Here is a 21165-nt window from a genome sequence, read left to right as displayed (position 1 = left end):
ATGCTGAGATTCTGGGTGGTTTGAGGTTATGTCATTTGTTTTGACATTTTGCTTTGCTGCATATGCTGCATATGCATCATGCAGCAATGTATTGTGACGGCTGCGGCATCGCTGACAAAGAGACCTGTCACAATTATTCGTCAAATGTCGGGAATTTAGACAATTCCTGCACAATTTGGAATTCCTGACCACGTCGAAGCGCTCCTGAGGATTCTTTTCCAAGAATACTGGGCACCGGAAAAGGGGGTGAGTGTCTTTCCCACAGCACACACAATTATTGTTGTTATTGTCGGATTGTGTGGCCAACAACGTAGTCGACTTCTTCTTGGAATTCTCAGGCTGAGAATTCTTCTTGGAGGGATTGGATGTGGACAATGAGGTGTCATTGCAGGCCTCAAGAACATCGCAGCGATCATTCAGGAACTCGAGATAATCTTCCCATGTTGGAGATTGTATGTTGAGATTTTTCCTTTTGACTTCCCAAAGACTGCGAGTCTGGCTGTCCACTCGTTGGTTCAAGAACTGTATTAGCCATGGATCACGGCTATTTTCATTGATCGCATCAAGAGCATTTGTCACTTCTTCGGCGATCGAATGAATTTGTCGCAAATTCTTCTTGTCGGCTGATTTGATGAATGGTAGTGCCAAGAAGGTTTGTACGTGATCTGCGACAATGTTGTAGTGTTTCTCGTATTTCTTTTGCAGAATAGACCACACTCTGGTGTAGTTTGCATCAGAAATTGGAATGTGTTTAACCTTAGAAGCTGCTTCCGGTGTCAACAATCCCATGAGAAGTTGATGTTTTTGAGCGTCAGAAATGTCAGTATTATTGTGAACTGAAGCTACAAACAAATCCCGGAATGAAATCCACGACTTGTAGGTGCCATCAAATTTAGGAATTTCTAGATCAGGCAATTGTAGAGGTTTCGGAGACTGTCCAGAGCGCCCAGAGAGAACGGCTTTGATGAGCTCATTGATTTGAGTTTGCTGATTGACAAAAGCCATGAGAATGCTGGAATTTGTTGAGTCGTGAAGCTGAGATGTCCCTTCGGCTTTTGCTCCCGGATGGGAAGCCTCAGAGTCGTGGTTTGGAGATTGGCTGGATGCGCGCAATAGCTCCAAAATCCTGCTTTCGAGAAGACTGAAGAACTGAGCGTGTTCTGTCAGCCAAGTTTCCTCTTCTTCACATGATTCTTTGTCAGTGGCCATGTCAATAATTTCCCTCTGAAGGTGGATAATCTTCGAATTGACATTTCTGGCAGACTCAAGCTTGTGTAGTAGCTCCTCTTGTGAACATTTGTCGCTCACAGAGTTATGGATCTTGGAAAGGGCAGATCTGTGACCCGCACGTTGATTCTTCAAAGTCATCCTGATTGTGTCTCAGTTCCTTTGAAGCGTATAGAATGAGGATTGCGCTGTTGCAACAATCAGTGTGATGAAGGTGGCAGCTGGTGCTGGCTCCTTGTAGGCTCGATGACCAATTAATGGTTCCTTTCAAGCGTATAGAATGTGGCAGCTGGTGCTGGCTCCTTGTAGGCTCGATGACCAATTAATGTTAGGGTTTACCTATGAGAATGGATTGAAAAGCATGAGATCCTGAACCTCAATGACTTCCTTGACAATTGTAGTATGAGATACCTATGAGAATGGATTGAAAAGCATGAGATCCTGAACCTCAATGACTTCCTTGACAATTGTAGTATGAGATACCTGTGAAATATATAAGACTTGAAGATCCGGCGAGAAGAGAACAATTAATGTTAGGGTTTACCTATGAGAATGGATTGAAAAGCATGAGATCCTGAACCTCAATGACTTCCTTGACAATTGTAGTATGAGATACCTATGAGAATGGATTGAAAAGCATGAGATCCTGAACCTCAATGACTTCCTTGACAATTGTAGTATGAGATACCTGTGAAATATATAAGACTTGAAGATCCGGCGAGAAGAGAACAATTTTTGATGCTTTCTCCTTCCAATATATTTCACACTTCACTCAGATACAACTAATTAACTAAACTAACTCAGATATGATGCGTTCTGACGAACGATGTAGATGATAAATTGAGATAAATTTAGGACGATGATGAAAAACGATGTTGCGCGTGTCGCGATAGCAGGCAGAGAGTGATTTTATGCTTGACAGCATACGATGTGAAGGTAGCTACAAGTCGGAAATTCCCGTTGGTGTCGCTGCCTTCAATGAGGAGGCAGTGGCGCGAACACACATGAAACCTTAAAGTGGCCAAAAGTACTTACTCCACCCTACCATTTGGAATACGAAATTTGAACACTTATCTTTATCGAGAAACGTAGATTAATGAAAAAACGCCATATTACATGCATTTTATTAGATACGTTAAATAAATTTCAACATTTTGACAAAAGTGTGAAAAGGGGTTCCTTGTCAAAGAGGTGTTCAGTTCATTCGACCCTAGTTTACAATTGCTGTGCCATTAAGCTTTAATGGTTCAACTATATCAATGGACTAGATTCGTGAATGAACCAGAAGTATTTCAAACCTTCTATGTTTTATTTCAGCGCTAAAGTATCAGATCACCCTTATTAATTACGAATAATACAGACAATGACGATTCATAACCTTTTAATTATTCCTTTGCCAAAAATATTTCACCAGTTTTATGCATTTAAAATTTATGATATCCATTTTATTTATATTCTGTCCAATCTGATGCAGCTAATAACATATGGTTCTATAAAGTTGTTTAATGATTTCAACAAGATTTATACATAAGTAAAAGCTTCTTGGGATAGAATTGAAAAGTGAATGGGATTAATCACTCGGCAAAAGTCGAATTTTCTCTAAACGCTAATCAAATAGAGTGGTTCGTCTCAATGGGTAAATTCAACATTTGTCACCTATTAAAAAATCCACAGGCAATTAAGCAAATTAAATGCTCTTGAAAAGCTATTGAATTGCTTGTAACCGTGAAGTCTGTCAATTGTGGTTATATTGTCGATAGATATTGAATGCGAAACTGGCATCCAAAAAGAAGAAAAAAAGCTCCAACGATGCCTTCCTTTATTTTTCATGGTGTTCCTTCTCAATTCTAACTGCCATCGATTGAGTGCTTCTCTTCGAGGATTTTACTTCAATGTCACAATATAATTGCGATTTATGAATTTGTGGTTATTGTTGTGCAAAAAAATCATTGTTCTGCACAAGCGCTGAAAAGCATCCAAGTTATTCTTTTAACTATTCAAACGATTCAAACCTTTCACTCTTATTCTCTACTTCTTGTGATTGTTCCTGACGAACAGTGAGAAAAAAAGAGCAGTAAAGTGTGGATAAGGAATTTTAAAAAAAAATAGCAAACAAAGATTTTTGCAAATTTTTGAAGATCAAACAAGAAAACCGCTCCCAGCCAAAGTGATCGCGTCAGTTATGGTGAAGTGTTCACTTATGACTTTCTCTTTCGCAATAATTTTTCTCTTCTCAAATCCAACGTTCCTGGACATGGACACCAGTGCCTTAAGTAGGATCGTTGAAGAGCATTTGGATAATTACCATGATATCGTCACGCACTTGACTGAGATCATGAGGGGACTTCACGCCCGCAACATCTATGTCTACTTTCACGGCAACCAACAACATTCGCAACTTCTGCGCCAGACAATCACTCTGGTGAATCACTGTGAAACATCTCCAGTGATCGTTGCACAGTATGATCATTTGAAATTTGCCATTTTGTCTAAATTATGGCGTTGCCAAAGGTGATTAATTTTAAATAAAAACCGATGATTTCCATTGCAGATCGGAAACTTCGAAGATCAGTGTTGAGGAAGGAATAAAATCACTAGTGATCACATTGATCCCAGACACAAATATCAATCCAAATGAAGCCTTAAGGCACGTGGAGAAGAAAATGCACAGCAAAAGCAAATATTACTTCCTCATCATCATTGAAAGCCCCGTGGATAAGCAAGACAGGGACATTAGCGCATGGATTCGTGATCTCTTCCAGGTGTTTTGGCTCAAGAGGCACTTGAATGCTGTACTAATGTACTGGGAGTTAGGATTGAGGATCATCTCCTATTCCCCATTCAATGAAGACTTTCTTCTGCCACTCACTAATGACACCGTCTCGATTGATTATCTCTTCCCTGACAAGGTGATCAATATGAATTTCCATCAGTTGCACGTGAGCCTCTTTGCGGACGGTGTGAGAGCAATTATTAGCCCCGAGGGCGACCTGTCTGGAGCAGATGGATACATGGCAACACTGATGGTGGAACGAATGAATGCCACACTTGATCTTCAAGTCTACCGGGGCGATGATCCTTATGGAAGCTTGACGAATGGCTCAACTAATGGCACCCTGTGGGAAGTTGCGACAGGACACAGCAATGTCGCCTTCAATATGCGCTTCTTGATTTATAGCGACTTCAGTGATATCGTCGAGAACACAATTATTTATGGACGAGATGATTTGTGTATTCTCGTGCCGAGCTCCGGAATCAAGCCTAAAATCACCAACATCTTTCGTTCTTTCGACAGTCACGTGTGGCTCATGGTCATCACCATCTTCTTGGCAATGCTCTTGTCAATCAAGTGCATCAAATGGACAGAGATGAGGTAGAAACGTCTAGCAAAGATATTCATGAATAAGAACCAAAAAAATCCTCTTTCCTTCCAGAAACGACCTCTCAAGAGACAACAATTTGTCTATTCTGACATTACTCAGGATCCAATTGAATCAAACCATCCCACGGATTTCCCAAACATTGCGAGGACGCGTTATTGTGGGATGCTGGATCTTCTATTGCTTCGTCATAAGCAATGCCTATTTAGCACATTTAATATCAAATCTCCTTCTAAGACTCACACAACCCCAAATTAACACTCTGGCTGATCTCGAAAAGTCCAATTATACCGTCTTGACCATCCCTAAGTATGGAAAGCTAATTGAGAGCAATCTCAATTACAAGAATGACAAATATGAAAGTTTAGTGAAGAGATTGCGGAAAGTGACTTTCAAGAAATTCCATGAGGAATTGGGTATGAATAATGTCAATGTCGCTTATGCTCACAAACAATCCTTCCTCAAACTCATCATGGAAGATACAAAACGCACTTACCGCGATAGACCAATTTATCATATCATGGAAGAGTGTCCAGTACCTTTCCTAACCGTCTACATTGTAGAATACGGATCGCCTTTCCTCAGCAGGATAAACACCATCATGAGGAGAGTTGAGGAAATGGGATTGACATATCACTGGCACCACTATTTGTATATGGAACGGAAAGTCAAGGACAAGACCTTTGAGAGAGACACCCATGACGGACCCATTCCTCTGAGACTTGATCACATGCAAACTGCCTTCTACATTCTGGCATTTGGACTAGTCCTGGGATTACTCACATTCATCTACGAATTGTGTCACAAAAAGCCCCTATATGGCCCTGTGAAACGCACGACACCAATTTCAATTAATTAAATACTCTCCAAATAACGGGCACGGAATTGTACGAGGAATTGCGTGTTTAATGCCTCACCCTTAGAATAGTTGACGGTGGTTAGTGGCACATGACATCTCATCATTTTTTTTTCTAATGATTTCGTGGACAAATTGAGTATTTAGTGTTATTGTCCGAAAAAGGGGAAAGTCATCTGATTGAAAAAAAACCTCGTTGATAAAATTAATCTATGTCACTGTTGAAACTTTATCACGAAACTTCAGGAATACATTAACCTTTTAAAAAATAAATGTTCATTTATAGTTTCATAATGGCTACAGCAGATTGAAGAGTAGTTTGCTAAAAATGATCATTAAGATCATTTTAAGAAAATTAAGAAGTTATAAACAATCTTGATAGCACGTAGTTAAAAAAAAAACTTCTGAACAATTTTATGTTTTTTCGGGGCAATCATCTTCCAGATGGACCCCTAATAAAAAAAAAATGTTTTTTGCTGTTCATATTTAGAATATATTTATAGCTGCAATGTTTACTAATATTTCAATAGCATTTTAAAGCAATTTTTATTTCATTTCTGTTGAATATTCTTTAAAAAAATAAGAAATGATGAACCATCTCAAGACCTAGAGTCTAGTTAATCAAAGTGAATCTTGACCAGTTCACATCTTATGTATCAATCAATAGAACTTACTGTAAAAATTAAAAAAGAATATTGATTATTTTAATTTCTTACTGGCTAAAAGAATTTATTCCTGGAATTCTAAATATTCTTACAATATGGTCGGATTCATTTTGCATTCTTTACTACTAATTAATTTAATTTTAGAATCAAAACTACACAATGGGTACCGTAAAAGCGGGTGGCTTTGACACCATCCTGTTCGTGAGTTTTTTTTTTTTAATTCTAATGTTTAAGAACGATTCTCACCGATTAGACATGGTTGATCGGATTAGTAAAGACCATCCTTAACTCTTTCGTCTCTTTTGGGACTGTAGTACCCAAAGAAGCATATGCATATTCTATGAAAAACAATGTTTTTTAATTATTCAGAACTGATAAAAATCCGATTATTGTGGATGATTACAAACTATAAGGATGTCCAAATGTAAGATATTTTTTGTAGGACCTCAATTAATTCCAGAGCTTAGATATTTTTGATTAAAAATTGTGAAATTGACTTGCAGCATATGCTGCGGTCCGGAAAGAGTTAAGTTCTAGAAGCAAAGAAAAGCTTACGAACAGGAGGGTGTCAAAGTCACCTGCAAGTAGTTATACCAAATAACCGGGTTTTTAGGATAGACGGTTAACCGGTTTAAACCGGTTTCAAATTTAGGATTAGATTGTGAAATTTTGAGCAATTTTTCATAACTTGAACTTTGATGTAATATTTAACCCATAAATAATATATCGTTTTTCTCAATTAGTTTAGAATTTATTTATTTTATTGCTTCATTTTCTAATTTAAAATAGTTCAGAAAATTTTAGAGTGCACGAAAATTATTAGGAGTTTTCCCTGCATCGTGGAAAAGCTAGTGCAATGTTGCTTCCGTAAAAATAACTCTTTTTCATACATTTTTTTAATAAATTCTTTAAAAATGTTGTTATTTTTAACAATCTTTAATGAGGAAATACTTAAAAATTTTATTCTAGATTTCGTAAAATGAAAAACAAAAAGAATTTTATATATAGAATGTTTTAACGAACAAACCGAAAGTTTTCCTTTTTATTTTTAAAATCCTATGACTAGTTAAATCTTGTTAAACTTAATAAATTTGGAAGATTTGAATCGTGGAAGAAGAAGAATATTCCCAAAAATATTAAATAAAAAAAGATTATTAGAAGGATATTACCAAGATTTTTCGCTACCTTATATTCGTTATAAAATTTTTTTTTGAAAAATCTTGTTAAAGTATTGTCAAATTATTTGAGAATGGTTTCTAAAGTCAATTTTTTAGATTATTCTCTACAGAAAACATACCGATGCATAATTTTTGTTATTATATATCATGAAAATCATGATTATAATATTGTAACGAAATTGGCTCTCTCAAGGCGGTAAAAATGAGCACATTTCACAGACTGGAGGAAATTTAAAATCACGCGCCAAAATTACGCGCCAAAAACAATGTATGTGTTCACCGCACGGTGGTGCTGCGCAAAATACCAGTCTTCCCGTCTCGAAGTTGTGGCGCAACAAGCGCACCAAGTGCAGAGTGGGGACGTGTGCAAAAGGATCCCGTTAGAATCGGGCTATATAAGCAGCACTCCAGAGCTCCAGAAGGCAGTCGTCGCCGGCCAGCAGGCCGAGGGGGATCTCCAGGAGGAACCAGCAGCAGAAACAGCCAGCATCAGCACTCAGGACTAGGAGCAGCCACCAGCCAGCAGCCAAGAAGACCAACTCCAGCAGCAGCAATCATCGTGGGAAATAGCTGTTGCTACGCCGGGAGGCTGCTCGACTGACTCAAGAAGGAATGCTGCCGAAAGGGACCTGCAAAGTGCAGCAGTGCGAGAGGGAAAGAACAGTTCCTCGCACCATCTTCGCCACAGGAGGAAGCAGGACAACCGCATTAGTGCGAGAGGGACCATTCCTCGCACTAACTTGTGCCCCAGGAGAGACAAAGACAACAGCCGAGCTTGGGGACGTCACGTACCAAGGGAGAGGATGGTGGCCAAGATCGACGCTCACAGCCTGTGTCAACGCTCGAGGGTGATGTCCGCGCTGGGACATGTATACAGCCCGTTGCCCGAAGACAGCCGAAGACATCCGAGGGCCCGCACAGCGTCGGAAGCCGCCACAAGATGTCATGCAGCGTAAACCTTAGTGAGAGGGAGATTCCGGACAGAGCCATAATGCCATCCGAAGGTGCCCGAAGACCACCGAGGTTAACCGAAGGTGAATCAAACGTCGAGACCAGCCGCTACAAGCGTTCCACGAGTTTTACAGCGAAGAGGGGAATTCCGGACTGTAGTCAAACTCCAGCCGATGGACCCCGATGACCGCCGAACTCACGCGAGGATCTCCAGACGTTTGGACGCAATGTCAATGCATGCTGATGCGGAGGAAGCGAGAGGGAGAAGCCAGTACCGAAGTAGAAATCATCAACGCATGGCCCCCGAAGACCGCCGAATCCACACGAAGACTTTCCAGACGCCCTAGGCTGGCAGACGCCTCTCCATCTGCCCCCCCCCCCCCATGGAACGATCTCAATACGGGCTTAAGCCCCCCCCAGAGTAAAGGAAATGGGTGGAGCCACCGAGACAGGCTAGAGGATGAAAGCTGCCGAATGAAAGAGAAAGCTGCTGCCGAGAAGAAGTTGAAAGAGTAACGAGAATGAAGCTGCTATGGTTCGAAAAGAGATGTCTGTACTTGGTAAAGAAATAAATGGATCCCCTCTAGAGAACAAGTTGGGTGTTTTAGTCACACAGAGGACTTCGTCGCTCCCTTCCACTTAGCCCCCATTGACTGTTTCGATTAGGAGAATCTATGGTCAGGGTGTTTTCTTATGAAGAAGGGGTACCCACTCCCCTTCGTTCGTAACAATATACACAAAATTCACAAATAATTTCATAGAAAAAATTCCATAGGCATTTTGAAAAAAAAATAAATAAAAGGAAACCTTTATTGTTTTTTACTCCATTGGTTGAGAAACTAATAAATACCAAATTTTGGTAAAAATTTTAGAAGCATTTTGTGTAACAATCTTGATGAATTTGGGTCTAATAAAATATGTAGTCAAAAGATAGCAAAATTTATTAAAAATCTATATGTTGACAGGGAGAGGTAAATATCTTGTTCTTTTCCACATAAAACAATATTTTACAAGATTGTACTAAATCGTTTACAATTTTTTTCTCAGTATACAATTGTTTTTTCTAGTCCAGTAAATATTTAACTAAGATTTAATATGAAATATTTTCAAGTGAAGAAGTCTTGAAATAATTTCCGATAACCTTTAAGCAAATAATTCTTTTTAAGAGTGGAAGAAACGCACAGGACACCCATTACTACTTCTTCGTATATTATTAACATACTACCATACTACAGATTACACTGAGAATCATATTGCACTTCAGGTTCCCTTCTACAGTCAAGAAAATATTTTGCAGTGTATCTTGATTTTCAAGAAATAAGCTTTAAGCTTAAGAGAAATACTAAAATTTTTATAAATACACGATTTTAAACCTGTTTCATCTCTAAAAACCGGTTTTGAAACCGTCTCCAAAATAGGGCGGTCAACCGGTTTTACGAAACCGGTTAACCGTTGTTGGAAGCACTACCTGCAAAGGACAAAGTCACCCACTTTTACGGTAAGTTAAAAGAGCCTAATACAGTTCCTGATGTAATTGGGAATTTTTCACAACTCCAAATGGGAATAGGGGAGACCGGAGTAGAATTTTAGGGGTACAATAAGACAGACAGTTGTTATAGTATTCCTTAAAAAGAATATTGATCAAATTTATATTTATTCAGTATAATTAACTCCCTTCCTATTCATTGAAGTATTTATAAGCCTGATTCCGACTTGTTTTTCACAATTTATAGACAAAGAAAAAATCTTTAATAGTTAAAATATATTGCAGAGTCACATTTATTCAGAAACAGAAAAAAAATAGTCATTACAAAGTTTGGGATGGTACGAAGCATGGGAACTTTCTTCTATATCAAAAACCCATTCATATTGATATTTTTAATAAAAGAAACCATTATCATTATCTTAACGAAATGAAGTTCACTAGATAGATCATTTTGTGAAATCTCTTTCACTTTGCCAACTCTTTCCATTTTTACGGAAATAAAAATGTAAAAATATTGTAAATATTTGTGAATGCCACCGTGTATTTCTGAAATTAATTGTGCACAATATAACCAACTAACGAATTATTAGAAAATTGTCCTTTTATAAGAAATATTGTTCGTAATGATTCGTAAGATGATTAATTGATGAACATTTTTGTATTGTAAAAAGCATTTGTAAATGTTTGTATACTAATTGGAAATATTTTCGTAGGTTTTGCAATTTATTTGAACGACTTTGTAAAATTTTCTGTTTTGTATACAAATTTTTACAAAGTGTTTGCAAATCAGCATAACTGTTTATCAACGAATTATGTCTAACGCACAATAACTTTTGTTTAGTAAACATGTTTTTGACATTTCAATGAGAGTGAGTGAGATCTAGATCTAGTCATCTCGCTCATTCTCATGGGAAATTTTGAAAACATGTTTAGAAACAAAATTTATTGTGCGCTGGTTATTAAGTATATTACGAATAATGTTTATGAGACAGTATATTACGTTTTATGGGTTATACGATTAACGACCATTCCGTAAATTCTCAAGCATTGATTGGAGGAAAGTGGGGCACCTTTGAAATTGGGATTTTTTACTTATTTTTAAATAAAATTCAGCCTATGCCTAACACACAATAATGTTTGTTTAGTAAATATATTTTTGACATTTCAATGAGAGTGAATGAGATCTTGATCTAGTCATTTCACTCATTCTCATGGGAAATTTTGAAAACATGTTTACTAATAAAAGTTATTATGCGTCAATCATTATCATGATATAATTTAGCTTCTCAATCTGTTTCTGCAGTTAATTATATCACGATAAGGCTCAATTTTATTTAAAAATAGATGAAAATCCCAATTTCAAAGGTGCCCCACTTTCAAAAGTGCCCCTGCCCAATTTCCCCCTACCAAAAGTATTGACTAATTTTTTCTGTTCATTTCTTCTGTTTGGAACTGATACATTCAATTTATCTTTATAATTATAACAATTATGTTTATATTAAGAAAATCGTACAAATGTTTAAAAAGTTACACAAAATGAAATGTTAATCTTTGATTGAAAATAAAATTAAGACATCATTGCCGGTTTTTATTTCATGTCTTAGATTTAAAGTGATGTGGGATTAGAAACCTTTTGAAATAAATCCAATTGAATTGAAAAACGATCACTAGAGCTAATTAACATTTAATATTGAAAAAGCTAAAGAAGAACGAGGTCATTGGCGTAATATGGACAAAATAAATGTCTGGGAAACTTCTAAAAAAAAACAACATTGTCATTATTATTTTATGAATTGTGCAAGGAGACACTTGCCAAACTTTATATTTTCGTTTTTTTTTTTTTGCTTTTTGGTTGTTCTATTGTCTAATTTACTTTTCATACTTAAATTTCCCGGTCGTTTACATTTTTGTTCTTTTCATCTTATATTTTGTAGACCTAAAATACTTTTGTTTTATTAGAATACAGGGGGAAATGGTGTAATTTGGAATTATGTCTCATTCGGAACTTTGAGATTTCCTAACAGTTTTAGATGGCAAAAGGAAAAAACAACGAAGAAATATTCTAGAATGTAAAGTCTTGTACTTCTTTGTGGCTTTCTTTTTCTCCTTGACCATCTAAAACAGAGAGAAAATCTCAAAATTCCAAAATAAACATGATTCTGAATTACCCTATCTACTCTAGCTGCTATTTGGCTGTACAGTAGGCTCTCTCTCAATTGGTCATTTGGGGCAAAATGTCATCCGGTTTATCGATAGATTTGGGCGTCAAGGCCTTTGTAAATTCCACAAAAAGTGCTCAATTATAGAGAATCACGATAAAATAGGAAGAACTGCAGCGAATTTGAGTAAATTAGCTTTAAAATTAAACGTCAAAATTGTCAGTAAAATTTTTCGCCCGATTGAAAAAGAGCCGATTGAGAGAGAGTCTACTGTATATTTAAATTGGAGCACATTTGAGATTTGTCCCTTTTCTCTTATTTTTATACAAAAGTAAGCCATATCGTAATATAATTTAGCTTTACTATTGGTTTATGGAGCTAAACTATATCATGGTGAGGTTCAGTTTCATTTAAAAAAATAATAGAACAAAAACATATTTTTCAAAGGTACTTCAACTTAAATATGCCCTCTAATCATTTACTTGCCTCTAATCATTTCTTTACGAAACGTTTCTCAATGGATGCAGTTCGGTCAAGAATCAAACCGAAGGCCTCTATACGTTACAAAAGTCAATGCTTTGATCTTTCCACTACTGAAATGTAGCTACTAAAAGTAAAATTTGTGTTCCACTTCATCGGACAGGGTTGTAGGACTTGTAGTAATGAGACTTGTAAAAAGGTTTTCATAAACTCATTCTTCAAATAATTGTTTTCAATTTTATGAAGTTTCTTTAGTTTTTAATTCATTTTTTAAATTTCTATTGTTTAACATTTGACTTAAATTTTCAAACTTTCTTTATTTTGTAAATGTTTGTGAATTGCCACTGCTGGGGATTTACATGAAATGCTCGTAAATCGTATTGCCCACAAAAAAGTTTGTACTTTTTCGCAAACATTGTTCGTAAATGTTCGTAAACACACAAAAAATGTACATTAAATTTTGCCATTTGTTAGTAAACTTTCGTTAGATAAACAAAAATGTAGGAACAAATGTTTGTAAAAGAACACTAAAATTATTCCTCACCTGAACTTTTTCTTCCAGACACTTATTCGTATCCCGCAAAATGGAAATTTCCTGATTGAGTTTTCCCGTGTCCAGCAGGAGTGAGCACTCAATTCCAATTGAAGCTGTTCCTACGGGTTCATCCTTCTTTTGGCCGTTAATTTTCTTCGAAGAAGTTGATGCTTGAGGTACTGATACTTTCTTCAGCAAAGCTTCTTGATGCTTCTTCGTTTCGACTTTGGCTCTTCTAGTGTTTGCCTCAATTTGTGCTCTATCAATTTGCAAAAAATACAAAAATAGTAAACTTTAGTTAATATTTCTTTTTCTCGCAAACTCACCTTAAAGCTCTGACGGCGGATCTTTCGGTGATGAGGGAGGCTTTGAGATCAGCCACTTCGAGACGCAACTGTTCAGCATAAGCATTGAGTTTAGCTACAAGAGTTGCTCTATTTTCTTCAGCCTTCCTCTTCACCTTGTCTGTCTTTGGTGCAATTTTTGCTGAGGTCAGTTTATCTGGCTTTGGAGGCAGTGGTGGTTTTGATGTCACCACCTTATCATCTACTTTGAGTCTCTTATTCATTGTGACTGTGTTCCTGGCGCTTAGACTCTCAGCATCAACTTCCACAGAACTTTTCTCAGTCACTGGGACATTCTTTTTGCGCTTAATTGGAACTGGTGGCTTCTTATCCACTAAAACCTTATGCACTTGGCACTCTTCACTAACTTTTTTACACTGTTCATCTGAGCACTTTAGTCGTTCGTTTGCTGCCACTGCTGAACCAGAAATATCAACACTGGCGGATTCATTGAATTTGTTGCTGGAGATTTTCTGCTTGATTTCTGCCATTTTTTTCAGCACTTCGTTTTTTATTCCCTCTCCCAGAAAATCTCCACGAGCTCTTCGTGTCCAACCAGAGTACAATGACAGAGATGTTGAGTCACTTCTCTGTCTCCTTTGGGCTGAATTGAATCAATCACACTCCGAGTGCTCAATTTGCTGATTTCCCGCGCAATAATCAATTTATCCAACTGAAACGAAATATTTCAGAGAAAACATTTACTATATTTACACAATTATGGTGTGGTTGCCTCTCCCTTTCCTTGAGGAAGACTTTTTGGGAGACCATTGCTCATAAATCAAATAAGCAAACAATGACAATTTGCCTCTGTACTAAGCCCATATTAAAAATCAATTTAAATTTGATTTATTGAGATGGATATTGCAATAAGCAAGTCTATGATCAAGTATTGAACTTGGCCATGTGATCAGCCAAACACTCGCCCACACCCTCTTTCGTCACATCTATTCATGAAGATCGGGCGCGCTTAAACCCAAAGAATAATCTGGCCAAATTCGTCACCATCGATCGTGGGAATTTCATTAGGCATGAATCGTAAGACAAGGAAATTGAACCTTCCACCTACTTTGCAATACTCAGCAATAACTGCCTCTTGAATCTCTGTGGCTTTTCATGTGCAAACAAAACTGGAATTATCGAAGATAATGTGCTGGGAAACAAATATTGGTACTCTACTGTTTAATCACGAAATCAAATAATTTATTCGGCATTTCAGATAATAAAATTTTCCAAATATTATAACTTCAAAAGCTTCTAAAAATTAATAGGAATGTTACGGCTTTAAATACGATAATTATTTTCGAAAAGTAAACATCTTTTGTGATACCTATTTTTGTACTTGCAACTATCCAAATAATTGAATTGTTAATTGTTTAACTGAATAAGAAATATTCGTATGGTAATTAAACTTAAGCACGAGTTACTAAAAAAAAAAGAAATAGTGAATATGTCTACTAATTTTACTTTAAAGTCCTTGAAGACGAAAAATACCACCGCATTTGTCTTGCCCTTTAAAAGAAATTAAATATTTAAGTAATAAAACTTATAGCCATAATTCATAAGTGTCTACATGCGTATTCTATTCAAAAGTAAATATTCCTAAACTCTTTAAAATGTTAATGATTTTGTATATAAAAAACATTTTTTTTAATAACTGAAGCAAGAAAGGCGCGTACAACAAAGTATCCCAGAGAGGAGATCGTTGTGATATCCCAAAGAGCTCAGAGAGCATAAGGACTCCAAAAACAAGAAAAAAAATAAGATAAATAAGAATTAACTAAGAAAAGGGATAGGGCTATAATACTGTTGAATAAAGTCCTTGACTCCTAAAATCAGTACCCTGTAGGTAGATAAACGGAAGTTGGATGACTTCTCGGAGGAGTCCTCCTCGCAGAAGTGCTCCTGGAAATTCGGTCAACAATTTTTTCAAAAGCGTTTTTGCCTTAAAATTTTGTATAATAAAAAAATACTAGAAGTTTTAGATACCTTAAGGATATCCCATTCGTGAAATTTGATCACTAATAAATTCTATTTTTCTATAAAAGCAAATTAATAAAAGAAAACTCAAAATCAAGAAAAATAAATCTTTCTATTTAATCCCCCTATTGATAATTTTAAAAATTTTAATCCATTAGAATTACGTATCATACTTAGAATTATAAGTTTCCTTTTAGGTAGGGGAAAGTGGCCTGCCTTTGAATGCGGCAGCCTTTGAATATTTCAATTTTTTCTCTTATTTTCCAAAGCAAGAACCCTATTCTCTAAACTATAGTCAATATAACTAACTATTTTCTATTAACTTCGATTAACAAAATAGAATTTTTGCTTTGGGAAATAAGAGAAAAAAATAAATGTTCAAAGGCTGCCGCATTCAAAGTCAGACCACTTTCCCCTATAATTAAGTAATTCATTATGCTTTAAAAACTGATACATATTCCTTGAAATTTAATTTTAATTTTTAAAGGTTCAATTTCTTTACGCCTTTAAGCTGAAGCCAGCATCATTACAACTTAAATTGTCTTCAATTTTAAAGCAGCTCACGACGAAGTTTTATACTAAACCTTGAGCATATTGTAATGAGCTTGTAAAAAGCGAAATGTCAGCTTTTAATAGCTAGACTTTTAATAGTTTTAATAGACTCTAAATAATTCCTTTAACTTTAAGCTATAATATTTTAATCTTAGAATAGAAGTATTAATCCGACGAACTTTATATTTTTTTTTTAGGAAAAAATGTCTTTTTATGGGGTTCAACGTTAAAACTGTTTTCATCCCTAATGAAACAAAAACTCTTTTCATTTTAAATATTATGAGTAACTTTAATTTATTAGATACGATCAGGGAATCTGGGCATCAGACCTGAACCATAATGTGGCTTAATTTTTCTATTTTTATTTTCTCGCAAATTTTTTATGAGAAATTTTCATTGAGGTTTGGATAATAAGGGCAAAAGATCCATTATGATCTTGAAAAAACAGTTAAATTGTGTGTTATTTAGGATTTTAGGATCTTCGAGAACCGGGCAAAGCCTTCAGACTTCAGACCCATATAAGGGTGGAAACCCTTAAGATAATCGAGCGTCTCGGTCACTAGAAGTTTCTCATCCAGAAATTTTTTCCTAATAATCTAGCCCCTATCGTCATCCAACATAAAGTAATGTCAAAAATTGAGAGTCAGAAAAAAAAACATTTTATCTGCCTTTTTGGAGCAAAATATTATTTTAGATGGCCGTAGGAAAAATTTCATTTTTGGCTCACCGGTGACATAATAGTCCTTCAAGAATTTACGTAATTAATAAAAATAATGATGAAATTACATTTTCATCAGTTTCTAACTAATCTGTCTCTCAGATTAAGCTAAAAAAAACGGATTAGTTAGTGGGAAACTGATGGGAAATGTCAATTAAAATACCAAAGGGTGTTTTAACTATTGAGAAGCAGTTACAGTTACTAACAAACTCATTACACGTCATGCAATATTTTTTTTATTTATGAGACAAGAAAGTTTTTCTTTGACGACCATATGATCAGACGCTATTTAGAGGTGGCTAAACGACCCTCTCTGTAGAACATTTTTCTGATTTTACACTACAGAGAGGATCGTTCAGCCACCTCTAAACGGCGTCTGAACCTAGCCCCTGGCAAGTTGCCTGAAATTTGAAGCCACTTTCTCATACTTCGATTTTAATTTATATATGGTAATTTTTTTGCACTTGCGACCGTTACGCTAAATATCTAAAAAGTGAGAAGTTTTTCCGTATTATAAGATACCTTTCCGTATGGAGGGATAAATATACTAAATTTTTGTTTAAATAAATTTATTCCTCGGAGAACTGAGAGCTGAGTCCGAGATCAATTTTGGAATTTGCTTCAAATAGCTCCATATAAAAAGGCCGGGTCCCGGTCAAAATCCCGAACGCCAAAATCCCGAAAGCCAAAATCCCGAATGGGCCAAAATCCCGAAAGCCAAAATCTCGAATTCTTAAAAGTGTCACAGCTACTCCCACGATTGTATCCGTGCTTGCTGGAGGCAAAGGGAAATCTTCTGAGTCTTAGGAAATTATTATAAACATTTTCCTCCATATAAGTTCATCAATTTCAGGATTTTTAAAATTCGGGGTTTTGGCTTTCGGGATTTTGGCTGCCACCGAAAAAGGCCAACTTGCCAGGCGCTTGGTCTGAACATATGGTCGTCGAAGAAAATCTTTCTAGTCTCATCAAATACAGCACCGTGAGAATAGTGCCAAAATTGTTTTTCCTTGTTGAAACACAATTATAATAATTATAATTAGTTATAAAAGTAATTCTTTTGCATAGTGTAACTATGTAAGAAAAGAATTTGTCACCCAGAATTAAAATCTGGAAAGACAATGAAGGAAAATATTATCAAAATCTGAGCAATGTTAAACTTTCCGTTCATAAATTCGTGCACAAAATTTCCATAAGAATCCGCGAAAATACATATTACCTCTGTTGGGCTATTTTTCATGCATCAATCAAGGAATAAAGTAAACAAAATCCTTTGCCGCCGAAATTCGGATGTCAATTGTGTTGAAATAAATCATCCAATATATTCTAGATTGCGTATGATACAGTCATACTGCAGTCATTAGTAGGTTAATTAACCACTTTGTGGTTGTTTTTATTTACCCGGATTTAAATATCTATGTGGAATGGTCGTATGTGCAATTTAATTAAACACATTACATTTTCCCTCAGCAAAAATAATAGTAAAAAAATTAAACTGCGAAATAGTCCCATTGTCCCTCTTTTCTTTAATTTTCTGTTTTTAGGTCAAAAATTCAAAGTTTCGTTATCTATTTTAATTTCGGTTAGGAGACAATTTTGTTACCTTCGAGCCTGATACCTTGTCGTTAAAATTTTAATTTAAGTTGTATTTTTAATTAGGTAAAGAGGCAGAATATTTTCCAAAACTTATTTCTAGAAATTGAGCAAAGAAGAAAGATATTCGTATAGTCCACAATAGAATTTTATATTGGGTGCTACTGCATAAAATGAAATTTATGGAATACATGTCTGTTATTAAATTATACCAAGACACGAAAATTAGATTGAGGAGCATGTTTAACGTAATTGAATTAAGAAAATATGTCAGTAACATGCCTTTGCTCTTTCCTACGTGCGGATTCATGCTCCATGGCCACAGAGACATCTTCTACATTGAAAAACAATATTCTGTGATCAATCACCAAGAAGTTTCCATAAACAATTTTTCTATATTCACAAAAAAAAGTGCCAAACAAAACATTTTCAACTCTGTAATATGTAAATGATCATGACTGTGTAGTATTCGATTGACACACCAGAAAAAAAAGTTTGTAACTCTTTTGGTGGGACATCTCTGAAACTTCTCATGATTCATTTGTGCGGTGCGAGAAATTTATGCAAAGTTACTATCAGCAGGGAAACACCCATCAAAACTGTTGATAGTCTCAATTGTTGAGATGAATTTGACCTCGTTGGTTTTTGCTCCTTGCACTTTATGACCATTTCAATCACATTTCGACGGGAATTATTGCACACGCTCTCTTTTGCTGGCCCGCAAAGATATTTTTGGTGGTATTTTTGGAAGCACAACTTTTGCTTGCATTTTCCACTGAATCACACGGAAATAAATACCAAAGAGCCTTGGACGGGAAAGTTTTGCGATTGTTGGCAGGAAATTTGTCAACAGGCATTATCTCATCTTTTAAAAATAAATAAATACATGGCTCATAGGGACGTTGAGTTGTGAATGGAGGCGCCTAGTGCGTTATTACATAGAACTTTTCTTTTTAACTCACCGCAGATTACAGATTTTATCCTTCAGACGAGCAGCTGTATTGTCGCACTTTCAGCACTTTCTCTCGTCATATATTTTAAGCTGTTACAATTGTGCTACGACATTTATGACTTAATCCTTTCAGCACAAACGTTGGATGTAAAATCGATGTTTATGTGAAAAATGTTCACCACCCACAGTAAGATAACTTTTGGGTAAGAAAATTTTTAAAAAAAAAAGCTCGTTCGAAATGTGTTTTTGCGAGCAATAGCAGCAAGAAATCGTTATAAATAGTTCTTCAATTTGCGCAAAAATCAATGCAAAAAAAAAGTTCAATTGTGCACAAAATATATTTATTAGATAACAAATCACATAAAAAGCCACAAGGAGTCGTTTAGCAATTGTTCGATTTAAGTCCTAATAAAAAACAAAATTTTTCTTATCACTAAAAGTTCGTTTGTTGGATTTTTCGTGTGATCTTTTTCGCAAAGTGCGTGAACAACTTAATCTACTCCGATGGTCGGACACCGATTGACTGACGACACGATTTCCACCACGGCCAGAAATTGCGCGTCCCACGAGAACATTTTCGCTCGTGCTCCTCCAACCCAAAACACCCATTCGACTTCTTCGTGTGTCTATTTTAATTTAATTACACTCCCATACAACTAGCTGAGACGGTGATCCCCATAATTCCCTGCGTTTGTGAATAATAATTAACCGACGACATCGTGAAGAAGACTTCACTCTCACTATGCAATTTTAAGAGCATTTCCTGAAGAACCAACTCAATTTTATGTACTTTTTCTTTTCCTCCAATAACCCTCTGGTAGAGAAAACTTCCTTGAGCGAATTCTTTGTGTCAGTAGTGTATGTTACTGTTTGTTTTTCTTTTCAGTTTAGAAATTTGTAATTAAAAATTGCAATTATTTGTAGTTCATAACAGAATACGCAACTTTTCTGTTAAAGAATTTCTGTTGTTCATAATTTCCAAAATGAAATGATTTACTATTTACTTTACCAAAAAAAAAACTGATAGATTTTAATTTTCATGAAGAATAAAAATTAGAATCGCGATCAGTATCTGGCATCAGAAAATGAAATATAATATGATCCAGCAGAGAAAATTAATTATTTATCGCTTTCCAAAGATGGATCTATGGTGGAAGAATTTAGCGGTATGCTTCTCCCCCACACACTTAAATAAAATTATACAAAAATCTTCTTTTGGTTCATTATATCTTGATAATGATATGAATTAATTAGAATCAACTCGCGACAATGAATGTGTGAAATATCGTGAATATTATGGAAAAATAAAGATATTGGAGAGATTAACGATTGAGCTCAAGATTGAGCTAGAATTTCTATATTTTTGATTGATTGTCTTCTAAGCCTAGGTTCTATTCTAGTCATTGAAAATTTTATCATATATTTCAATTAAAAAATATCAATTAAGAATTATAGGGGAAAGCGCGCTACCTTCGGACGATTTACGCTTCGCACAAATCATTTTTTTTTTTCAAAGAGTTATAAATAAATTTGACCCATTATAATATTATATTTTTATAGCTAGTCTATCATGCCTCAAATTTTCAGAAAAGAGCTATTGGTGAAATTCATAAGAACAATAGAGAAAAAATTAAATAGTGCGAAACTTGAGTCGAGTCATCCTACTCTCATAATTGTGCATTTATATAAATTCAAAGAATTCATTTTTGATTAAAAGTATAAAGAAACATATAGATTTTTTAAAGTTTTTAGAATACAATTTTAAGGTTAACGCAAGTCAAGTTCGGTTTCGTCCTGGATAGGATCTTTCTCAAAGTCTAATTGCAATTTACAAATTCGTTTTTCACTTTATAGATTGTTTTTTTTTAACTTTAGGGACTCTTTTTATACTCACATCCCTCTCATCAAAAATCTTCTTCAAAGTGCTTTTAGAGTGGTTCAACTTGATGGATCAAAAATCAAATAATCAAACGTTAACAATTCTGAAAAGTAAAAAATAATAAATTGAAGAATAGGAATAGACCAAACTTCCGTCTTTATTAGCATTGAATTCATTTTTTTTTTAACTTTTTCTGTATAAAAATAAGGACAAGAACATTTTCTCAAACC

General features: G+C 35.4%; 1 protein-coding gene across 3 annotated transcripts in view; it reads right to left on the bottom strand.

Annotated features, from left to right (window-relative positions):
• The window catches only part of LOC129803193 (GRIP and coiled-coil domain-containing protein 2-like), a 111186-nt gene extending 91589 nt beyond the window's left edge, over nt 1-19597 (bottom strand). For 2 of the 3 annotated variants that reach the window (XM_055849616.1, XM_055849598.1), the window contains exons 1-3: nt 19067-19597; nt 13244-13934; nt 12927-13176 (exon numbers count right to left, since the gene is read on the bottom strand). In XM_055849616.1, the coding sequence (XP_055705591.1) occupies nt 12927-13176; nt 13244-13752 (759 nt within the window). In that variant the 5' untranslated portion in view covers nt 13753-13934; nt 19067-19597. The remainder of the gene's footprint in view (nt 1-12926; nt 13177-13243; nt 13935-19066) is intronic. The other variant, XM_055849608.1, reaches the window with a different exon arrangement.
• Between the last annotated feature and the right edge of the window lie 1568 nt (nt 19598-21165).

This window comes from Phlebotomus papatasi, chromosome 1 (assembly GCF_024763615.1).
Source record: "Phlebotomus papatasi isolate M1 chromosome 1, Ppap_2.1, whole genome shotgun sequence".
Taxonomy (NCBI): domain Eukaryota; kingdom Metazoa; phylum Arthropoda; class Insecta; order Diptera; family Psychodidae; genus Phlebotomus; species Phlebotomus papatasi.
The sequence above is the reverse complement of the archived record's forward strand: the minus strand, read 5'-3'. Positions and strand labels throughout refer to the sequence as shown.